An 18,516-nucleotide genomic window follows, 5' to 3' on the forward strand; every position below is an offset into this window, starting at 1 on the left:
AAATAGACTCAATTAAGAGTTGCTCATAACTGAAATCAAATGAGAGCTAGTTAAAATTATTTTAATTTTAAATAAAATAAAAATTAAAATCAACATTTTGTTATATTAATTTTAACTGTTTAATTTATTTAAATTAAAATTATTAACAAAATCCAATCAACCTCGATTTAATTTTATCAGTTAGCTAAATGACACAATGTTCAATTTAGCCTAATCTATTTTCAATTTTTGTTGCTAAATTAATTTGAAAATTTAAATTTAATTTAATTTAAAAATTAAAATTTATTGACTAAATTTTTTGATTTTTTAATTTAAATCAAAAATAATAAAAAAATAATAATAATAACAAATGCATAGCGCGAAACTTCCCCTTTCCGTTGCAGTAGAGGCAACAGGATGTATAATAGAAATTTGTAACAAGGAGGGGGTGAACTTAATGGACTTTGGGGCCTATTGGTCATTTACAGTTTCTTGCTGGGAAGTGGTGCCTACCTGCTAAACCATTCATATTGTTAAACTTCCGGTGACAATTCAAGGTTAGGATGTAGCCGTTCCGACGTCCTGCACAAGTAATTATATTATAGCCTACAACCGATATTTCATGTAGATAACTCTCGAGTTTATTTCATTTATAGTTTTTTAATTTACTTTTTTTTTTTTATCTTACAGTATTAATTTATATCAATAATATTACACAATTTTAATTTTATTTTAAATGAAATCAATTTAACTTATAATAATAGATTTTTAAGTAAAAAATACAACTTTACTCCTCTCTCTTTAAAAATGAAATTATCATCTTCTTTACTTTCTTTTTTTTTTCTCTTTTATATTTTTAATTTTTTTAGTCAAATGATTTTTTTTTTCAAATTGTTATAAGTTTCAATTTTATTAAAATTTAATTTAAATTTTTGAAATTTAAAATAAATTTAATTTCGAGATAAAAGTATTAATTCTCATTGAAATTTTAGTTTTAAAATAAATTTTATTTATTTAATTTTCAAATCAAAAGGTAATTTTAAAATATTTTTTTAATAAAATTAACATTTTGATTTAAAATTTAAACTTATTTCTAATTTTTATAAACGTTAAATATAAATAAAAATAAATTAATAACAAATAGAAAAATATATAAAAAAAACCATGAGCTAATGGTTGAAAAATGTTTCACCAATTATTATATCCAAATTTTTTTGATTCATAAATTTTAAATAATTCAAACAATTTGCAATTTCTAAATTTAATAAAAATTATTTTTTTTATATGATGATATAATGGTTTATTAAAATTAATTAATAATGCGAAATTAGTCGGAAATTAAGATTATAACTGTATTTTTTGGTCCACAAATTGAGTTTGGTCCACAAATGAGGTGGACCGATCCAAAATGTTATCCACGGTTCCTAAAATTCTTTTAAGAACATCGAGTAAAATAAAGTTTTCAAAATATTTTTTTTTATAATTTTTAATCATTTAAAATGAATGAAATATTCTTTTAAAGAGAAAATAATTTCAATCCATTAATTTAACGGATTGAAAAATAAAAATTTTTCAATTTATTTTTAAAAATTCATAAATTCTCTTAAATATAAATTTAAAATTTTGAAATCTTGAAAATTTTCATAACTATTATTTTATAAAACTTTCACTTAAACAAAGGTTAAATAAATTGGTTTAGAATAGATAAATTATTCTAATAAAACAACAGAATTTCAACCTCTAGGAGAAGCAATTAGCATTGCAGATACATGGATGGGCCATGGACGTCGAGATTCTTTTTTAATTTCCCTTTTTATGGAGGTCTTGGCTTTACGAAGAAGCCGAATGAAAATGACTGATAACTGAAATCGGCATTGATGATCGTCAAAATTGGATCCCGTCCTTTTGAAACTCCAAGGAAACAACTAAAGGATAAATTATTAGATGTGTATTATTTTTCATAATTATATAAAATTTAATTTTTATATTATAAAGGGATTTTTCGTTTAAAGAGAAAGTATTATTTTTTAATATTCTCAATATATCTAATAATTAACACTCATAAAAAATTTTTAGGTACACCCAGTGTACATGCTTCATCTTTTATAATAATATGAAATTTAGACTCTATATTATCAAAAAGTTCACTTTTTGTGAGAAATAAAATATTATTTTTTAATATTCTGATATAACTAATAATTATATTATATTCATTCTTTTTTTTTTGCCTTTTGTTAGTTTAATTAATTAATTTTATAATTAATTTATCATTTTCATGTCCCTTCAATGATAATCAATTCTCATTTCGGGACATTGATTGTTTGGGTGCAACAGTTCAATGTCCTCTCAATGTTTCTGAATTTTACAACTTGTTGAATTACCAAACGAGTATATGTCTGCTTCTTGTGCTGCCAATGCTTATAACTATTGCATTAAACAATCCAAATTGAACAAGGAAACCCATATATATAACATAGGCTTACCGCTTACATAGAACAATCAAACATTTACATAGAACAAACAAACAAGCACGTAGGCTTACATAGAGCAAACAAACAGGAAGGAAATACATATAAAACTTTTAACAGAAAATCTCATGCAACGTAGTACACCTCTGATACACATATGACATATATAATAGCAGATGCTGCATTAAGTTGAACTTATTCTTCGCTTCTCGTAGCTGAAAAGGAACCATAACTACCTACGCGCGGCATCAGCAACGCCCTTCCAAATACATGTGCAAATTCTTAATTATAATTGTAAGTCGGCCACTGCAGTGCGTAGTTAAGATTGAAATCCGTTTCATCGATGCCATTAAATGATTCCATATATGCTTGTAGCTGAGAGTCTTCCTATAAAAAGAAAGCAGAAAAAATGAGCATAAGTTCTTAAATAGCTTCACTAAAACCAGCAGCACGTACAGTGCTACTCCTCACCTCTGTTATATTGTTTCCAGAAGCGGAAGCAGAAGCCACCACGGTACTGGATTGATCACCTTCTGCCAAGGTTGGCATATCATCTGAATCATCTGGCTTCTTCTTCAATTTGCAAAGAACGAAATCCCTCTACACAAGTATTGAAATATTGTATGAGACTCTGCAATATGAAGTATAAACTAGAGTGACTTAGAAATGACATCAGAACCTGGGTTGGGAAGTTGAAGGTGGGATTGTACTCATGCATGATCCAGTTGGTCTTCTCCCCTTTATGACGACCTTGATAGAAAACCAAATTCTTTTTTATACAATTCTCGTTGATTTTACGATCCTTGCTTGTGACCTTCCAGTATCCAGCATTCGTCGTCCTTTTCGCCTTGTGACTATTTGAGTTCCTGTATTTGCGAGGGCAAAAGAAATACCACACTTGGTCATTTGGGTTATAAGATATCACCACCTCCGGATGCTCGATATCTGCATTGCAATTACTTGCTATAAAATATTGTGCAAGGCCAAGGAGAAATTACCAATAAATGAAGGAAACAGAAACAGAATACTATGCTTACGAGGCAAGTCCCAAGGTTCAAAATCCAAGACATTAACGTCCGGGATCTCTTGGACTTCATGATCGTAACCAAGCATCTTCAGCCTCAGGTAATGATTCACCAATTCTTCATCGGTTGGATGGAATCTGTAGCCAATTCCGGAGTCCATCTTTTCACTCGCTTTTGTTCAAAACTGCAAGGTAAACACGTACAATAAAATGTTAGTAAAAGAGAAGAAAGAAATGCACCAGTCTTGGAATTGAAAAGGAAATGGAAGAGGAGGCCGAGGCAAATAACTAGAAATGGAGCAGGGTGATTAAGAGCAGCTGGGTACACTTGACTCAAGAAGAAGAAGCTAGCTAGTGTATGTGTGTGTTAATTTTCTATCTAGTTAACTGTTATAAATAGGCATGTTGCTTCACTAACTTCTTTTCTCATAGCATCTAAAATAATATTTAAAAATGATTTTTTTTTTTTTTATCCCTTAAGCTCAAACAGAACCTTCGAAGCTAATTCCTCAAATAACTTGGATTGGAATGCCATTGTTTTGGACAACTCAACTCAAAACCGCGTATCTATGCCCTAATGAGTACTATATTTCGCTTTCATAGCCTATGATCAAACCACTGTGGAACATTAACAAAAAGGAAAAAGACCCACGACTTACTCACCAAGTTTGGGGCTGCCTTCATCAACTTCCTTCACAATCTCGGAAGAACCATGAACATTCTCGATCATTCACAAGCTCAAAATTTTAATGTATGTATTTGTTGCAATAGTTTAAGGTTTGATACCCACCTAGTTGGCGATAAATAATTAGGGGTGAAGCTAACATGATAGTAACATTTGAGGGGCCAAATAAATTATAAAATAATGTATTTATTATGTGTACATGAATAATTAAAAACATTATATAAAACATATTTCATTTGAGTAATTGTATTATTAAAAAATAATAACAAAATCAATAAAATATTAATTAATTCTATTATATTTCAATAATTCTTGAAAAATTAATAAATTATACTTAAAATAATGAAAAAGAATAAAATTTGCTAATCTTTATTTTAAATTGAAAATGATTGACTAATAAAAATTTAAATTAAATAAATTACATAAATCATTTAATTTTAATTTATATTTTATCTATCCTTTTTTATCTATATTTTTTAAAAGTTGTATTGTTCATAATTATTTATCATTTTAAGAAAATTAAGAAATATTAATTAATTTTTTCCAATTTTATCTCTTTATTTCTACAAAACACAATAATTACTACTATAATTTCATACACTCCATCTTATTACCTCCCCTTAATTAGATGTAATTAAGTGAAATAAAGTAATTTAACTATTTTTAATAAATAATTTAATTAAATTAAGATATATTTTATTATAATTTAAATAATTTAATTGTTTTTTTAATTATTATATAAAAATACCTTTTAATAGAGAATAAATTTATATATTATATATGATTTAAAAATCTCTAATAAATACAATCATCCTTTGCTGGTGTAGCCACAGGGATACGAGAGTCAGGGCCTAGAGAAATTATATGACACCTTTAAGATTCTAATGATAAATAAATAATAAATAAATATATATAAATAAATGAATTTTAAAATATCATAATTTTTAAATAATTTTATTTAAATAAAAATTATAATTTTTTTTTTATCTCAGCTGTATAATCCTATAGTTGCATGCCTAAAATAAACAACTAACATATCTGCATGACGTTGTTGACTTATTGCTCAACTGAATCAAAGTAATTAGTATATATAAATAAATTAATATTTTCTCAATAGATAGATTTATTTTATTTTTTATTTACTTTAAATTTTAAGGCACTTAGTTTCTTTTTTAGAATATCAGTGTATATCTATTATAGTCTTTTATTTAATATACATTGAAATTTTAAAATTTATTATTTTCTATATGGCTTAATTAATTTTTAATAAAATAATATAAATAAGTAATATATTAAAAATTAAATAATAAATTTTATTATTTTAATTATATTTTATTAAATTATGAAAAATAAAAATAAGTCTATATTTATGTAAAATTTTTTCCTTAATTAGAATGATAATAATTATGTCAAAGAGGATCTACTAAAAAAAGGAAATGTCAAAGAGGGACTTGTTAACCCAACCACCTTTTTATTTTTATATAATTTTAAAAAATATAATTAATACTATATTAACTCATTTTTTATTTCACTTTTTTTATAGTCTCATTAATTTTTTAAAAAATCGACATATTTTTCTTTATTTAAAATTTTTTACTTGAAAATATATAAAGTTATAATTCATTAATAAATTATACTTAAAAAAAAGGATAGAGAAAAAATTTTCATTTTTGTACTTCTTCCTTTTTTTTTTTTTTAAACCATTTTTATACTTCTCATTATTTAAAAAAAAATGGCATCATTCTTAAATTTATTTATCTTGAAAATACACAAAGTTAAAATTAATATCACATTTTATTATATAATAATAATTAATAATGAGTAAAATGGAAAGCCCACTCTAAATTTTTTTACTTTGTGAAAATGATTCATATTCATTTACATATTTTGAAAAACCTAAAAAAGAATTGGTGAATAACTTTTGTAAGATAGAGATAATATATAAATATATAGTATAAATTATATAATAGCATTCCTTTAAATTTTTTTGACATTATAAAAATGAAATCAATTCCTCAATTTAATTCAATTCCATGTTTTACCCCTTATACATAATGGAAGAAAGTTCATTTTTAAACCTGAATTTTTGTCCATGTTTAATTTTGTCCATTTTTAAGCTTTTAGGCCAATTAACTCAAATGTTTAAATTTAAGCTCAAATTAGCTCTCATTCTATGGAAATAATTAACTCAATTTTTTATAAATTAATATTAAAAATATTTAAAAAATAACTCATACACTACTTCTATAGGGGAGGGCTAATTTGCGCTTAAATCAAAAAGTGCGAGTAAATTGAGACAAACTTAAAAATGGATAAAATTGGAATGGACAAAAAGTTTAGGGCAAAAATGACCTTTATCCTATATATAATTATTATTATATATATAAAATAAAGAGGAAAAAACTTTTGCACTAAAAATATTCTGAAATTATGAAATAGATAAAAAATAGCACGAGACTGCTTGGCATTAGTGCGCTGCAATGAATTGGAACAAACATTAAAAAAGAGGCAAATCAGTATCTTAAAGGGAACTTAATTCACTATAAAAATAGACACACAGGTATCAAATCAAAGCCAAGCCAGCAAAAGCTGCATCCCATGGTAACTAAATTCTAACCAATAACAAACAAGGATGTGAAGTATAAACTAAACAAAGAACTTACACACAAATTACAAACAAGGATCTTTACGAAAGTATGGCGACAGTCTCATCAGAAATTCAGGACAATTGTACTCCTATTGCTAGGGTGCTAATAGCAGAAGATTTTTGGAAGCCAATTGAAACTACTTACCTGGATTGCATTGTGCACCGCCACATCTACCATGAAGCCAACCAAAGTACAGACCCTTTATAAACATGTGCAATCAAACATGCAGAGCACTATAAGCTATTTGGAGTTTTCAGTTTAAATACTTTGTCACAGATTGCCAAATAGGGCAGAGGAACATTCTCATGTAGTTCCTAATTCAGAACTTGTTCCACTAGGCAGAAAGGTACTAAAGCTGGTGTGAGAGAGGCTTTCCTCAATCCTTGTAGGCGAGAAAAGTGCAGAGTTGAGACAATCTTTTGGCTCAATTAATGCTTTCATCTGATCGAAAAAAGTCGGTGGACACTGTACCCACAGAAAGAATCATATTAAGAGCATGCAATAGTCTTGAGTAACAAGAAAACACTCAACCTAAGAAACTCAAGCGTGAGCTCCAATAATAATTTTATCTCTATTACTGAGTTTGCTTCTCATGCACCGCTAGAAAAATTAATAACATGTGAGGCATGCTACTTCTTACCTCAGAAAATGCAGCTTCTGCTGCATTAATTTCTAAACCAGAACAGGATGTTGACACATTGGTCTTCTCAAGTGGATTTTGATTTCTACAATCAGGTGTTGTTGCAAGGGGACTCCATTCAACTTGTTCAGATACTAATATATCACTTTTCTTATCTGCATTTTGATTTTCAGTATCAGAAATCACTCGGCAGTTAACTTTACATCTCTCGTTGGTTGACATAGCAGTCATCTCATTTGGATTTTGATCCTCAGGTTCAGAAGCCAAATCGTAGCCTAGTTCACTTTCATCACAAGCAGAATTGGTAATCACCTCACTTTGATTTGGATTTCCAAAATCAAGAGCCATTAAGTGATTCTGTTCACCTCGGTCATAGGTTGATATAGGAGTCATCTCATCCAGATTATGATCTTCCATGTCGGAACCCATGTGGTCGCTTGGATCACATTCACCACAAGATGAATTAACTGTAATCACACTTTCAGAAGCTGAAGCGTAAGCCAATAGTTTCGGTTCACCTTTACTTCTGCTTCCCTCTGACTTTCCCTTCAATTTACAGACAAGGAAATTCCCCTACACATGTTGGAGCACAAATCAATAAATTCAATGTAATCACCAAATTAAAAGCAAATTTCAAAAAGCTATAACCAATCAAACCTCACAAAACGAGAATTTCACTAAATCTAGCCCAAATTCTTCAATCACATTCGTAGTCATATCATATAACTTCAGAATAAGCAAGGGTATCACCATATACTTTTCATTCATGATAAACGCATTGGCGAGGTCAAAATCCGGAACACTTTAACAAACTACAAATTAGCAATCATATGATTTCCCAAACGCATCCAACAAGCAAAAAACAGACTAGTTGCTTGGAGTACAAATTCTTGAGTTATAGCATACAATCTGCGAAAGTTTAGCATTTACCTGTGGAATGAGTTCATACTCGTGCATGATCCATTTAGTCCTGATCCGTTTCGAATGTTCTTTTTTATAGAAAACCAAAGACCTCTTTGTGCCGATAGGCTTCTTTGAACAAACACCTTTCACTTTGCGCAGCTTACCGGTGGGTTTCCAATACCCAGCCTTGGTAGTCCTGTTGGACCGCCGGCTACTTGCATACTTATAATCACGGGGACAAAAGAAATAATAGCACACTTGATCATTTGATTTTATCTTGGATTTATCTGCACATGAATAGTAATAATCTTCATTAATATGATACTATGGCAGAAAAAAAAATGGAGAAGATATGAATGGTTACCAGGAAGATTCCAAGGTTCATAATCACATACTTTGAGCTCAGCAATTGGCATCTCGTCATCATCAGGATTAAGAATCTTTCGATTCAGAAAATACCCAACCAGTTCTTGATCAGTTGGATGAAATCTATATCCAACCGGATTTGATCGTTTTGGCTGTACTGAACTTGCCATAACTGTACACAAGAAAAAGCAATTAGGCAAATAGGAGATTAATGTTTTGGAATTAAAATATTGCAGTCACCAGTTGAGAATCAGTAATCGATTACTCTGTCTAAAATAAGAAGCAGAAATGGGTCGAATCGTAAATGGAAGAGAGAAGAGAACTAGCAGAAGCAGAAGAAGCCACAGAACAGAGACAACAGAGAAATAGTGGAGAACTAGCAGAAGCGAAAGAAGCCGCAGAACAGAGACAGCGGAGGCTTAGTTGAGTTAGATGAGTTGAGTTGAGTTGGGCATCAAAATCTTAACTTTCCGAAATAAAGAGAGAAGCGATAAATTCGTGAGATTTTATTTGGTATTTTAGAAGTGTATATTCTCTCTCTCGTAAATAGATGAATCTACATTTCATAATTAATAAAATAATTAAATTCTTATCGATATATTTTCCTAGATTCGCAAAGAAGTCGATGAATTGATTGGATAGTGGCAAATTGGTCTTTATCGCAAGTGGACCCTACCCCTAACTTTTCTTGATCCTTGGGATTTGGTAATGATTACTCTCTCGAACTACAAGTGTACGTATGCCAATGTTTTCTCTTGTTTAAAAGGTTAAAATTTTATAAGATTTTAATTAAATTAAATTTTTAAAATTAATTTTTATATTTAAAATAAAAAAATTAATTAAAATATAAATATAATTTTATCAAAATTTAATTGAATTTTTTTTATAAATAGTTAATTTCATAAAAAGCGACATTGTCAAGGACAATTCATAATATTAGAATTTGTGGGATCAGGCCGAATCTAACAGAACCCAATGATCCAACAAGTTATCCAAACGAACATAACTTTATCCATCATATTTTAATCGAGATGGGGAGATTATAGAGTGCTCAATGCTCAACCTTGAATTCAAATACCATCAAGAAATACAATAGTTCTGGATCCTTCAATCTTACATTCACATTTCACAATCAAAAGCAAAGGGGCAACAATTGATATATTTAAACGCAACTTTATTCAGCAATATCAAAAATACGAACACAGATAGCGGTATCGAAACAATACAGAGTTGCTGAGCCTTCATACAACCCTCAAAATACTAATACCGCTTACTAATACTATTAATGTCTTTATAAATTATTATAAATTTGAATGGAATTTGATTTCAGGTTGAAGTTAACAGAATAGCCATCAACCTGCACATTCATAAGGAAGCAAACAGCTAATAGGAACTTAAGGACGTAGAGGCACAGCCTCATTAACCCATCCTATTTCAGATCCTACTCCAGTTAGCTCAGGCCTATCAAAGCCAGTGCAAAAGCCGCTTTCATTGTAGCCCATGGGCGACAAGAGTGTAGAGCCAGGATTGTCTACTTCATCTAGCTCAAGGAATGTTTTCAAACTCTTAAGAAAATCTTGTTGCATGTCTACCTGCACAAAGAATCACATTAAAACATAATTAATGAGTTTGCTCCTTAAGACTCCAAATGAAAAGGTTTAAAACGGCCTGTAAAGATGCATTCTTCTTACCTCTAATGGTGTAGACTCTGCTGCATTATTGTCTACCGTAGCAGCAGTCGAGTGAGTTAGCGTATCAGAAGGTGTTGGTAGAGGGAAACTCCATTCACCTTCTTCAGAGGCTGATATATCAGTTTTCCTATTTGGATTTTGACTTCCAAAAACCAAAGTGATTGGGCCACTTAAGTTGCCATTAACATAGGTTGACATAGCAGCCATCTCATTTTGATTTTGATCTTCTTGATCAGAACTCAAGTAGTAGTAATGTGATTCTCCTTCATAATTAGTAGAATCACTGGTCACCTCATTTAGATTTTGATTTTGATGATCAAAAGCTACAAGGGCATTCTGCTCAACTTGGTCATAGGTTGAGGTAGTAGTCAACTGGTTGTGATTACAATTTTCAAAATCAGAAAACAAATTACTCGGTTCACATTCATCACTAGATGAATTAGTTGTCATCTCATTTAGCTTTTGATTTTGAAGATCGCAAGGCGATACAACGCTACTTGTTTCACCATTGCCCACCTTCACATCTGGCTTTGCCTTCAATTTACAGAGAAGGAAATTCCCCTGCACAAGTCGAAGTACAATGTTATCATGTTAAACATTATAAAACAGCAAAAGAAAAGTAATTCTACAAGATACAAAACTTCCTAAAACCAAAATTTCCTTAAATATAGGCTAAATTCTTCTACTTTGATAAGAATTAAAGACAAAATAAACCAGAGCCTTCAAAAACAAGTTGTTAAATTAGCAAAAATTCAAGAAATTTGAAAGAATAATTTGTATTACCTGGGCGGAATCTGATACAAATAAATCATATTCGTGCATGATCCATTTAGTTCTCCTTGGTTTAGGATGATCCTTTAAGTAGAAAACCAAAGTCCTTTTTGTACCAATCTCTTCCTTTCGCTTATTTTTCACTTTACGGGGCTTGCCAGTGGGCTTCCAGTATCCCGCCTTGGTTGTTCTATTCGAACGACGACTACCTGAATACTTATAATCACGGGGACAAAAGAAATACCACACTTGATCCTCTGAACCAGTGTGAACTAAACCTGCATATAAACAGCATTCATTAACCAAATAGCATAACTAAAATAATAGAACGGATTGGAGAAGATATGTATGGCTATATATGGTTACCGGGTAGATCCCACGGCTCAACAGCACAAACTTTTGTCTCCGTGATTGGTGAGTCATTATCATTATAATCATTTATCTTTCTCTTCAAAAAATAATTAACCAACTCGTAGTCCGTAGGATGGAATCTATATCCAACCACCGGATTGGATTGTTCCGGTGTTGCTGGAACGGACATTGCTGCAACAAAAAAAGAAAAGAAAAAAAAAAGCACTTAGTTGTCAAGAAGAAACAACAACAGTAGGAAGGTTAATGTTTCGGCACAGCAAGAAAAAAAAATACTCACAGTCAGAGAAGTTGCGTTTCATTCCTCTTCCTAAAATGGAACACAAGAAGGCTTGGTTGATTGTAGAGAAGGACCACTTATGTCTTGGGACAAAACACGAAGCAGAGAAGGAAGATGAAGCAGAAGCAGAAGCAGAAGCAATGTAGCAGAGCTTTAGCTAAAGACATAGAGAGAACATTTTGATTTTGGTGGAGGGAAGCAGGGGAATGCTTGTGCTGGGAAACAGACAAGGGAGGGGAGTATTTGTAAGTGCAGAAATGACTTCGACGAGAATTTTTGTTCCTACTTGGCTAAGAAGTTGCGACGTCACTACTTCCAGGAGAAGTTGGTAAATAGAGTAGAATGGAGTGGCAAACAGAACTTTCTCCATATTAGACACCGCGTCGAGGTAGAGATTTTCATTATATTTATTTTCAGGCAATAAAAATGACCATCACTTCAACTTGCTTCCCAAGTTTGATGTCTGCTTCTACAACAATCTGGAATATTCGCAGAATAAATTATATTTTTAGACTCAAAGCTTTTAACATTAAAAAAAAAAAAAAAAAAAAAAAAAACTTTTTTAGAGAGATTGTTCAATGCCTCGGAAGTATTAAATAGTATTGTGTACTATACTCACATATATGTAGAAATTTCTATTAATTAAGATAAATAAACACACATTTACGTTAGTGAACAGATATTACTTCTTAATTTATAACTTAAAAATAGTATCTGAAAAAAATTAAATATGATATATTAAATTTTTAAAAATAATTTATACAGCGATTTTAAATAATAATTATGTATTTAGAGTTTATTATATTTTATATTACATTTTTTTTAAATATGGAACTCTAAAATATAAAATATTTTATATTACACTCTAAAATATTTAGACGCTTATAAAAAAAAAAGCATGATTTGCAATTATTTTTATATAAGTTAGAAAGAATGATGTAAATCATTATTTCGATAAATTTTGCATTAATTATATATAATATATATTTTTTATTTAAAATTATAATTTAAATTAATCACCTACTTTAAAAAATTAAAATTTATCCTTTTTTTTATATTACTCAATATTTTATGCCCATTTTATAATTTATCAAAAAATTTAGAAGTAACGATGTATGGATTAGAAATAGTAATAGATTAAATTTTTATGGATATTTGATTTCATTGAAATCTCATGAGACGGACTTTAATAATATATAAGTGAATTTAAAATGGATTTAAATTTAAAAAATAATGTTTATAATAAGTTTGAATTTAAATTTTACATGATGAGTATTTGTTATTTAAATTTATTTATATAAATATTTAATTAAATGTAAATTATATATTTTTATAATAATATTATAAATTTTATATATTTTATTTTAAATAAAATAAATTTTAAATATTTCATAAAATTATTAAAATTTTAAAATAAAAATTATTAATAAAAATAATTTTTTATACAAATTATTAATTTTAATATATAAAATTAAATAAATTTAAATTATTTAAATAATAATAATAATTAAATTAAAAATAAATTTAAATAATTAAAAATAAATTTTAATTAAATTTAAAATAAATTTAAATATTATAAATATTAATTAAATTTAAATTCAGATAAGCACGAATACTTTATTCATCGCTATCTCTATTAAAATCACTCTCCCATTTCTACCCTAGAAGAATTTTGGGGACAGGACCGAGACTTCTCCGCTAGAGTAAGATTAGACATCCCGGACGAGGATTTTTAATTCCTACTTGGCTAAGAAGTTGTGACGTCACTACTTCCATGAGAAGTTGTTAAATAGGTTAGATTGGAGTGCAAATCGGTCTTTCTACGTGTTGGACTCCGCGGCTAAGTAGAATTTTCATTTTATATTCGATTTCTGGCAATAAAATTGACCATCACTTCAACTTGCTTCCCAAGTTTGCCGTCTGCTTCTACAACAATCTGGAATATTCCTAAACATAGAATAAGGATAGCGATGCAAAAATAAATAAATAAATAATAAAAAAAGTGTAATTTTATACTACATTTTCGTAGAGTAAATTATATTTTTAGATTCAAAGCTTTTAATTTTAAAAATTTTGTTCTTTAAAAGAAATAGGAGAAATGGTTAATAGTAATAAAATATCAAACTTTAATAATTTTAATAAAGGAATAAGTCATCAGTAATAAGTTATATTGTGAAATTTTATTAATAGAAGATTATTTTTTATATTTAAATATTTAAAATTTTTGATAAAAAAAGTTAATTGTCCTTATTTTATTTTAAATTATTAAAAATTTATAAAATATTATAAAAAAATAAAATAAAATCCTACTAAGGGAAGATATGACTCTGAAAAAAAAATTAAAATTTATATTTTGAATAAAAATTTAACCATTATTTTAGATTTAAAAATTAAAATTATATAAATATAATATATCACATTTAAACAAATATGAGAGAACTCAAAATATCACTTATGATAAAAATTTAAGTAAAATTATATAATTTCAACTCTATTAAATAGCATACATTTTATTTTAAACAATCTCAGTTCAAGAAATTTCACTACATTAAAAAATTCACAAAATTATTTATCCATTGGTGTGGGCAGCGAAGAGAATATAAAGGGAACGGCAGCGAAAAATTAATAATTTTTTACTTTTTTTTTTTTTCTCAATTCCCCCCAAATTTGGCCCTCTTTCACTCCATTCTCCACCCCTAACCCCAATCCAACAAAAAAGAGAAGAAAAATTACTTTCATTAGTTATATACTTGTATAATTTTTGCCTTTCATAAATTTGACTATTTTTACATTGTCCAATATTATGTTTCTTTTATTAAACTTTTACATATGTGATACCTTTCTTTTTCTATATTTATTGTTTAATATGAATATCACATATAAGTTTTTAATGATTTTGATAGACATTTTTTAAATTTTAGCCCTTTGAAACCATAAAAATTTGTAAAAAGGCTAATGCATATATGGAATACTGTGATTAGTAGTAGTAATTAATAAACATCTCTTCATTGCTGGCTGAAGCCAATCTATTCTGTCATTGGACTATACAGTTTTCATCTTCAAACAACACATGAATAAGAGTGGACAATCCTGGACACAAGTCCAAACAAATCCACTGGACTGCCACAATAGATGCACTTCACTCTGGAAAATATTTATAAGAGGCTGCAAACCCATCATTCTACAGCAACATCTAACCATATCAAGAGAAAGTTGCCAGTCTACCAGCATTATACAGATATAAAGAAATTTTAATCATTCTTCACTATCACTAATAAAATTAAAAATCACCCCATTTCTATAGTTAATAATGCATTGGTAAACCAATGCCTGAAAAGTATAAGACAGGGCAAATTGAATTTTCAGTGAAGCTGAACATTTTATTCAACATTTTCACAACAATACAGAGGTAGGTACTCGGAAAATACAAGCTGTTATACATTCATAAATAAGTAACAGAACCATAAAAAGAAGTTAAATAACACTTCTTGTACAAATATTCCGAACAGAAGACAATAGTCTAATCATAACTCCAGAGGAAGTCATGGTAACATTTTTGCATGAACATAGCCCATAGACTAAGGAGGCTAAAGGCCATGTAATGATGGATTGCAGCTAAAAGCTGCAGTTACTAAATCTGAGTCCAACTCAGCACATCTATCATAAGCCCAACCAACGTGTAGATCAACCGTTGACGTGGGAACCAAACAACTAGTACTGTTTGGTTTCTACACTAATTCTTTCCGACACATTTAATACGAAGCAGAGGGACATACCTTGTTTCGAAATACATAAACTTGTTTCGAAATACATAAACTATACTCAAAAGCTCAGTCCGTTTCTAGCAGTAGGTTGTTTAGTTCCCAAACAGGAACCTAATAGGAACATATCCTATTCAAACAGGCACGGAGGTACCCATGCCATTGCTATTGAGGCTTTCATTGACGCAAATAGGTGGCTGTGGTGGAGAGTTGAGGCTGTCTTGTGGGCCAAATTTTGCTATAAGCTGGTCCACAAGTTGAGGGCATATCTGCAGAAAAAATAAACATAAGTTCAGAATCTGCTTCTTATGCTTCACATGAATAGAAGTCAGAACTGTCCATCAGGCATTACCATTTCTCACCTTAGGAAATTTATCTACCCCAAAAAGTCTCCACAGATCATCATCTTTAGAGGTTGGAATCTCTATGTTACATTGGCTTTGCCCTTCTCGATACACGTCGTCTTGGATGTTAGAAGCCATCGAGGAACCTCGATAATCTTCAAGGAATGGCATATTCGTCTTCTTATATTGACTTGTCACTTCTTGAGATTTAGTTTCTCTAGCATTAGAAGCCATTGACGGACTCCTACGATCTTCATTGACTGACACATCAATCTTCCTATATTGATTTTGATATTCAAAATCAGAAGGTGTTTCCAACAGAGGACACTGTTCACCTTCTATGGAGGTTGATATGTCCAAGATTTTACTAGGATTTTGCTTTTGAAAATCCAAAGTAACACGGTAACTTGGTGTTACTTTCTCAAAAACATTTGAGTTATGATTTCCAACATCACAAGTCCTAAAACAACTTGTTTCACCTTTGTTATTGGTTGAAAGAGTAGTTATCTCATATGGACTTTGGTTTTCTAAACCAGAAGCTCTTTGGCTACTTGGTTCAACTTTCTTGTGTGATGACATAACAGTCATCTCATTTGGACTACGATATTCCAAATAGGAAGCCATTGGGCAACTTGTTTCACCTTTATTACAAGTTGAAACAACAGCTTTATTGTAAGAATGAATCTGAAAATTAGAAGCCATCGGGCAGCTTGTCTCACCTTTGTTACAGGTTGAGATAGTAGCCATACTTAGATTTTGATTTTCTAAATCCAAAATCGTACCGTTGCATGGTTCACCTTCACCATAGGCTGAATTAGCAAACGTCTCCTCCAACTTTTTATTTTTGGAAGTAGAAGCGGAAGCAGAAGTCAAATTACTGTCTGATTCACATTTTCTTGCCTTCTTTTTAGGCCTTGTTCTGCAATCTGGTTCAGCTTTCTTTGACCTCTTACTTGCCTTTTCCTTCTTATTTGATTTTATCTTTAATTTACAAAGAACATAATTGTCCTGCACAAACACATAGCAAGAAGTTAACCACGTGAAATTCCATATCAAGCCTTAGATCAGCAAAAAAACAAATGTCTAAATGCTGCAAGCGTCTATTTTATCAAAACTTTGAAGAAATAACAGAACAAAACGGAAAGTCACAATTGCAGTAAGGGATTTCTATCACCAAAATCTCAAGAAAATAATAAAACCAACATGAGTCAGTATCAGCTAAAATTCTTGTCATCACCTCAGTTCAAGGGTTCTGATTACAATTCCTATACCCATTGACTGCATTAAAAATCCGATTTCAATTATATCACAAATAATAATTATGAATGATTTTATTTTGCCTCATTCCAACAAACACCAAGGTGATTCTCCAAATGCATATTTTTGTAAATCACGAGCCTATATTAGAAGACAGAGAGAACACCAAAATGAACAACTCCTTCCACACCAGTAAAAGTTACTGTCTCATATAACAGAGCATACGCAATTACCTCAGTAGGCGTGTTGATTGCTGCGGCTGCGGTGTACTCATACTCATGTATGACCCATTGAGTGGCATCGGGATTATGGAAAACCAAAGTTCTCTTTTTTCCAATTACCTCATCACTATCTTCAGCCGTGACCGAGCGAGGGTCACCTGTGGATTTCCAGTATCCACCCTTTCCCTTCCTATTAGTCAGGCCATTTTTGTGATGCAGGCGAAGACAAAAGAAATACCACACTTTATCCTTAGATTTATTCTTGAAAAGATCTACACAAACACATATCATCGTTAAATGTCTACTGCGAAAGAAAAGAAGAGAAGAAATTTATAGAGTAACAGTAGTTACCTGGAAGATCCTTAGGATCATGATCGCATAATTTATCAACCTCGCCAATGTCCATGCCATCTATAGGATCACCACGCCTCTTCCGCTTCAAATAATAATCAACCAGTTCTTCATCGGAGGGGTGGAATCTCCATCCAACACGCACGTTTTGTATGACTAACGGCGGAGGGCCAGTCGTGCCTTTTAAAAGAAAACAAATAGAAAATTAGTGGGGTACAGAGAAAACAACATTTGAATAGTACAAGAAAAAAAAGGCACTCACCGGAGGAGGAGAAGGAGGAAACGGGAGAGGAGGAGCAGGAGTTGTTATTCATCCCTCTTCCTAAAACAACAAGCGTCGGAACTGAAAAGGGAGGAGTCCGAGGAGATGAGAGGAGAGAAGACTGCAATCTAGCGGAAGAGGAAGCAGTAGCTCTAGAACTAAGGGTGAACATTTTCAATCGACGGAGACAGAGATGAATACAAAGAAATTTCTGACAAAAAAATTCACAATCCAATCATGTCTACCAAAGTCAGTGCTCACCCTTATATGTAGTCAGTAACGACTTCTTGGAGGGGTAGTCTAGCTCACTCACTCCCTCACTGTTCATCTTACGTCACTCCGGTTGATGAAGACTAAAAAAAAAGATAAATATACTAAAAAATATATTATAATAAAATTCATTTAAAATTTTATATAGTTTAAAATGCTAGTAATTTTATAATAAAATATTTATTATGATAAAAGACGGATGGTGCACAAGTATTTCGCGCGAAAG

General features: G+C 30.3%; 4 protein-coding genes across 8 annotated transcripts; all 4 read right to left on the bottom strand.

Moving 5' to 3' along the window:
- Window positions 1–2,425: 2,425 nt before the first annotated feature.
- LOC110672515 (protein NTM1-like 9) lies at window positions 2,426–4,059 on the bottom strand. 2 transcript variants are annotated; one of them, XM_021835316.2, is made up of 5 exons: window positions 3,761–4,056; window positions 3,485–3,656; window positions 3,127–3,392; window positions 2,919–3,047; window positions 2,426–2,834 (listed from the first exon to the last, which is right to left on the bottom strand). In XM_021835316.2, the coding sequence occupies exons 2-5, from the start codon at window positions 3,630–3,632 to the stop codon at window positions 2,730–2,732; spliced, it is 648 nt and encodes a 215-aa protein (XP_021691008.2). In that variant the 5' UTR covers window positions 3,633–3,656; window positions 3,761–4,056; the 3' UTR covers window positions 2,426–2,729. The 2 variants fall into 2 exon arrangements, with proteins under 2 accessions (XP_021691008.2, XP_058008506.1); XM_058152523.1 differs by having other exon boundaries at window positions 3,485–4,059.
- A 2,614-nt stretch (window positions 4,060–6,673) lies between these two features.
- LOC110672495 (NAC domain-containing protein 96) lies at window positions 6,674–9,275 on the bottom strand. 4 transcript variants are annotated; one of them, XM_058152527.1, is made up of 5 exons: window positions 8,979–9,275; window positions 8,712–8,885; window positions 8,375–8,634; window positions 7,445–7,990; window positions 6,674–7,269 (listed from the first exon to the last, which is right to left on the bottom strand). In XM_058152527.1, the coding sequence occupies exons 2-5, from the start codon at window positions 8,881–8,883 to the stop codon at window positions 7,108–7,110; spliced, it is 1,140 nt and encodes a 379-aa protein (XP_058008510.1). In that variant the 5' UTR covers window positions 8,884–8,885; window positions 8,979–9,275; the 3' UTR covers window positions 6,674–7,107. The 4 variants fall into 4 exon arrangements, with proteins under 4 accessions (XP_058008510.1, XP_058008507.1, XP_058008508.1 ...); XM_058152524.1 differs by having other exon boundaries at window positions 7,445–8,017; window positions 8,979–9,273; XM_058152525.1 differs by having other exon boundaries at window positions 7,445–8,017; window positions 8,954–9,273.
- A 597-nt stretch (window positions 9,276–9,872) lies between these two features.
- Window positions 9,873–12,141, bottom strand: LOC110672488 (NAC domain-containing protein 71). Its single transcript, XM_021835283.2, has 5 exons — window positions 11,825–12,141; window positions 11,542–11,718; window positions 11,188–11,453; window positions 10,405–10,965; window positions 9,873–10,305 (listed from the first exon to the last, which is right to left on the bottom strand). The coding sequence occupies exons 1-5, from the start codon at window positions 11,844–11,846 to the stop codon at window positions 10,108–10,110; spliced, it is 1,224 nt and encodes a 407-aa protein (XP_021690975.2). The 5' UTR covers window positions 11,847–12,141; the 3' UTR covers window positions 9,873–10,107.
- A 3,093-nt stretch (window positions 12,142–15,234) lies between these two features.
- Window positions 15,235–18,268, bottom strand: LOC110672477 (uncharacterized). The gene is made up of 5 exons (XM_021835273.2): window positions 18,021–18,268; window positions 17,759–17,938; window positions 17,420–17,679; window positions 15,948–16,937; window positions 15,235–15,854 (listed from the first exon to the last, which is right to left on the bottom strand). Exons 1-5 carry the CDS (start codon window positions 18,190–18,192, stop codon window positions 15,720–15,722), a joined length of 1,737 nt encoding a protein of 578 aa, XP_021690965.2. The 5' UTR covers window positions 18,193–18,268; the 3' UTR covers window positions 15,235–15,719.
- Between the last annotated feature and the right edge of the window lie 248 nt (window positions 18,269–18,516).

The sequence above is a fragment of the Hevea brasiliensis genome, chromosome 9 (genome assembly GCF_030052815.1).
Source record: "Hevea brasiliensis isolate MT/VB/25A 57/8 chromosome 9, ASM3005281v1, whole genome shotgun sequence".
NCBI lineage: Eukaryota > Viridiplantae > Streptophyta > Magnoliopsida > Malpighiales > Euphorbiaceae > Hevea > Hevea brasiliensis.

Coding starts and splice junctions, on each gene's coding strand:
- LOC110672515 (XM_058152523.1), bottom strand. CDS start 3,632: ATGGACTCCGGAATTGGCTACAGATTCCATCCAACCGATGAAGAATTG. Junction 3,048..3,126: donor CCTTCAACTTCCCAACCCAG/GTTCTGATGTCA, acceptor ATACTTGTGTAG/AGGGATTTCGTTCTTTGCAA. Junction 2,835..2,918: donor CTGGAAACAATATAACAGAG/GTGAGGAGTAGC, acceptor TTCTTTTTATAG/GAAGACTCTCAGCTACAAGC.
- LOC110672495 (XM_058152524.1), bottom strand. CDS start 8,883: ATGGCAAGTTCAGTACAGCCAAAACGATCAAATCCGGTTGGATATAGA. Junction 8,018..8,374: donor AGTATGAACTCATTCCACAG/GTAAATGCTAAA, acceptor CAACATGTGTAG/GGGAATTTCCTTGTCTGTAA. Junction 7,270..7,444: donor CAGAAGCTGCATTTTCTGAG/GTAAGAAGTAGC, acceptor CTGTGGGTACAG/TGTCCACCGACTTTTTTCGA.
- LOC110672488 (XM_021835283.2), bottom strand. CDS start 11,846: ATGAAACGCAACTTCTCTGACT. Junction 11,719..11,824: donor GAAACGCAACTTCTCTGACT/GTGAGTATTTTT, acceptor TTTTTGTTGCAG/CAATGTCCGTTCCAGCAACA. Junction 10,306..10,404: donor CAGAGTCTACACCATTAGAG/GTAAGAAGAATG, acceptor TTCTTTGTGCAG/GTAGACATGCAACAAGATTT.
- LOC110672477 (XM_021835273.2), bottom strand. CDS start 18,192: ATGTTCACCCTTAGTTCTAGAGCTACTGCTTCCTCTTCCGCTAGATTG. Junction 17,939..18,020: donor TTCCTCCTTCTCCTCCTCCG/GTGAGTGCCTTT, acceptor TTCTTTTAAAAG/GCACGACTGGCCCTCCGCCG. Junction 16,938..17,419: donor CAATCAACACGCCTACTGAG/GTAATTGCGTAT, acceptor GTGTTTGTGCAG/GACAATTATGTTCTTTGTAA.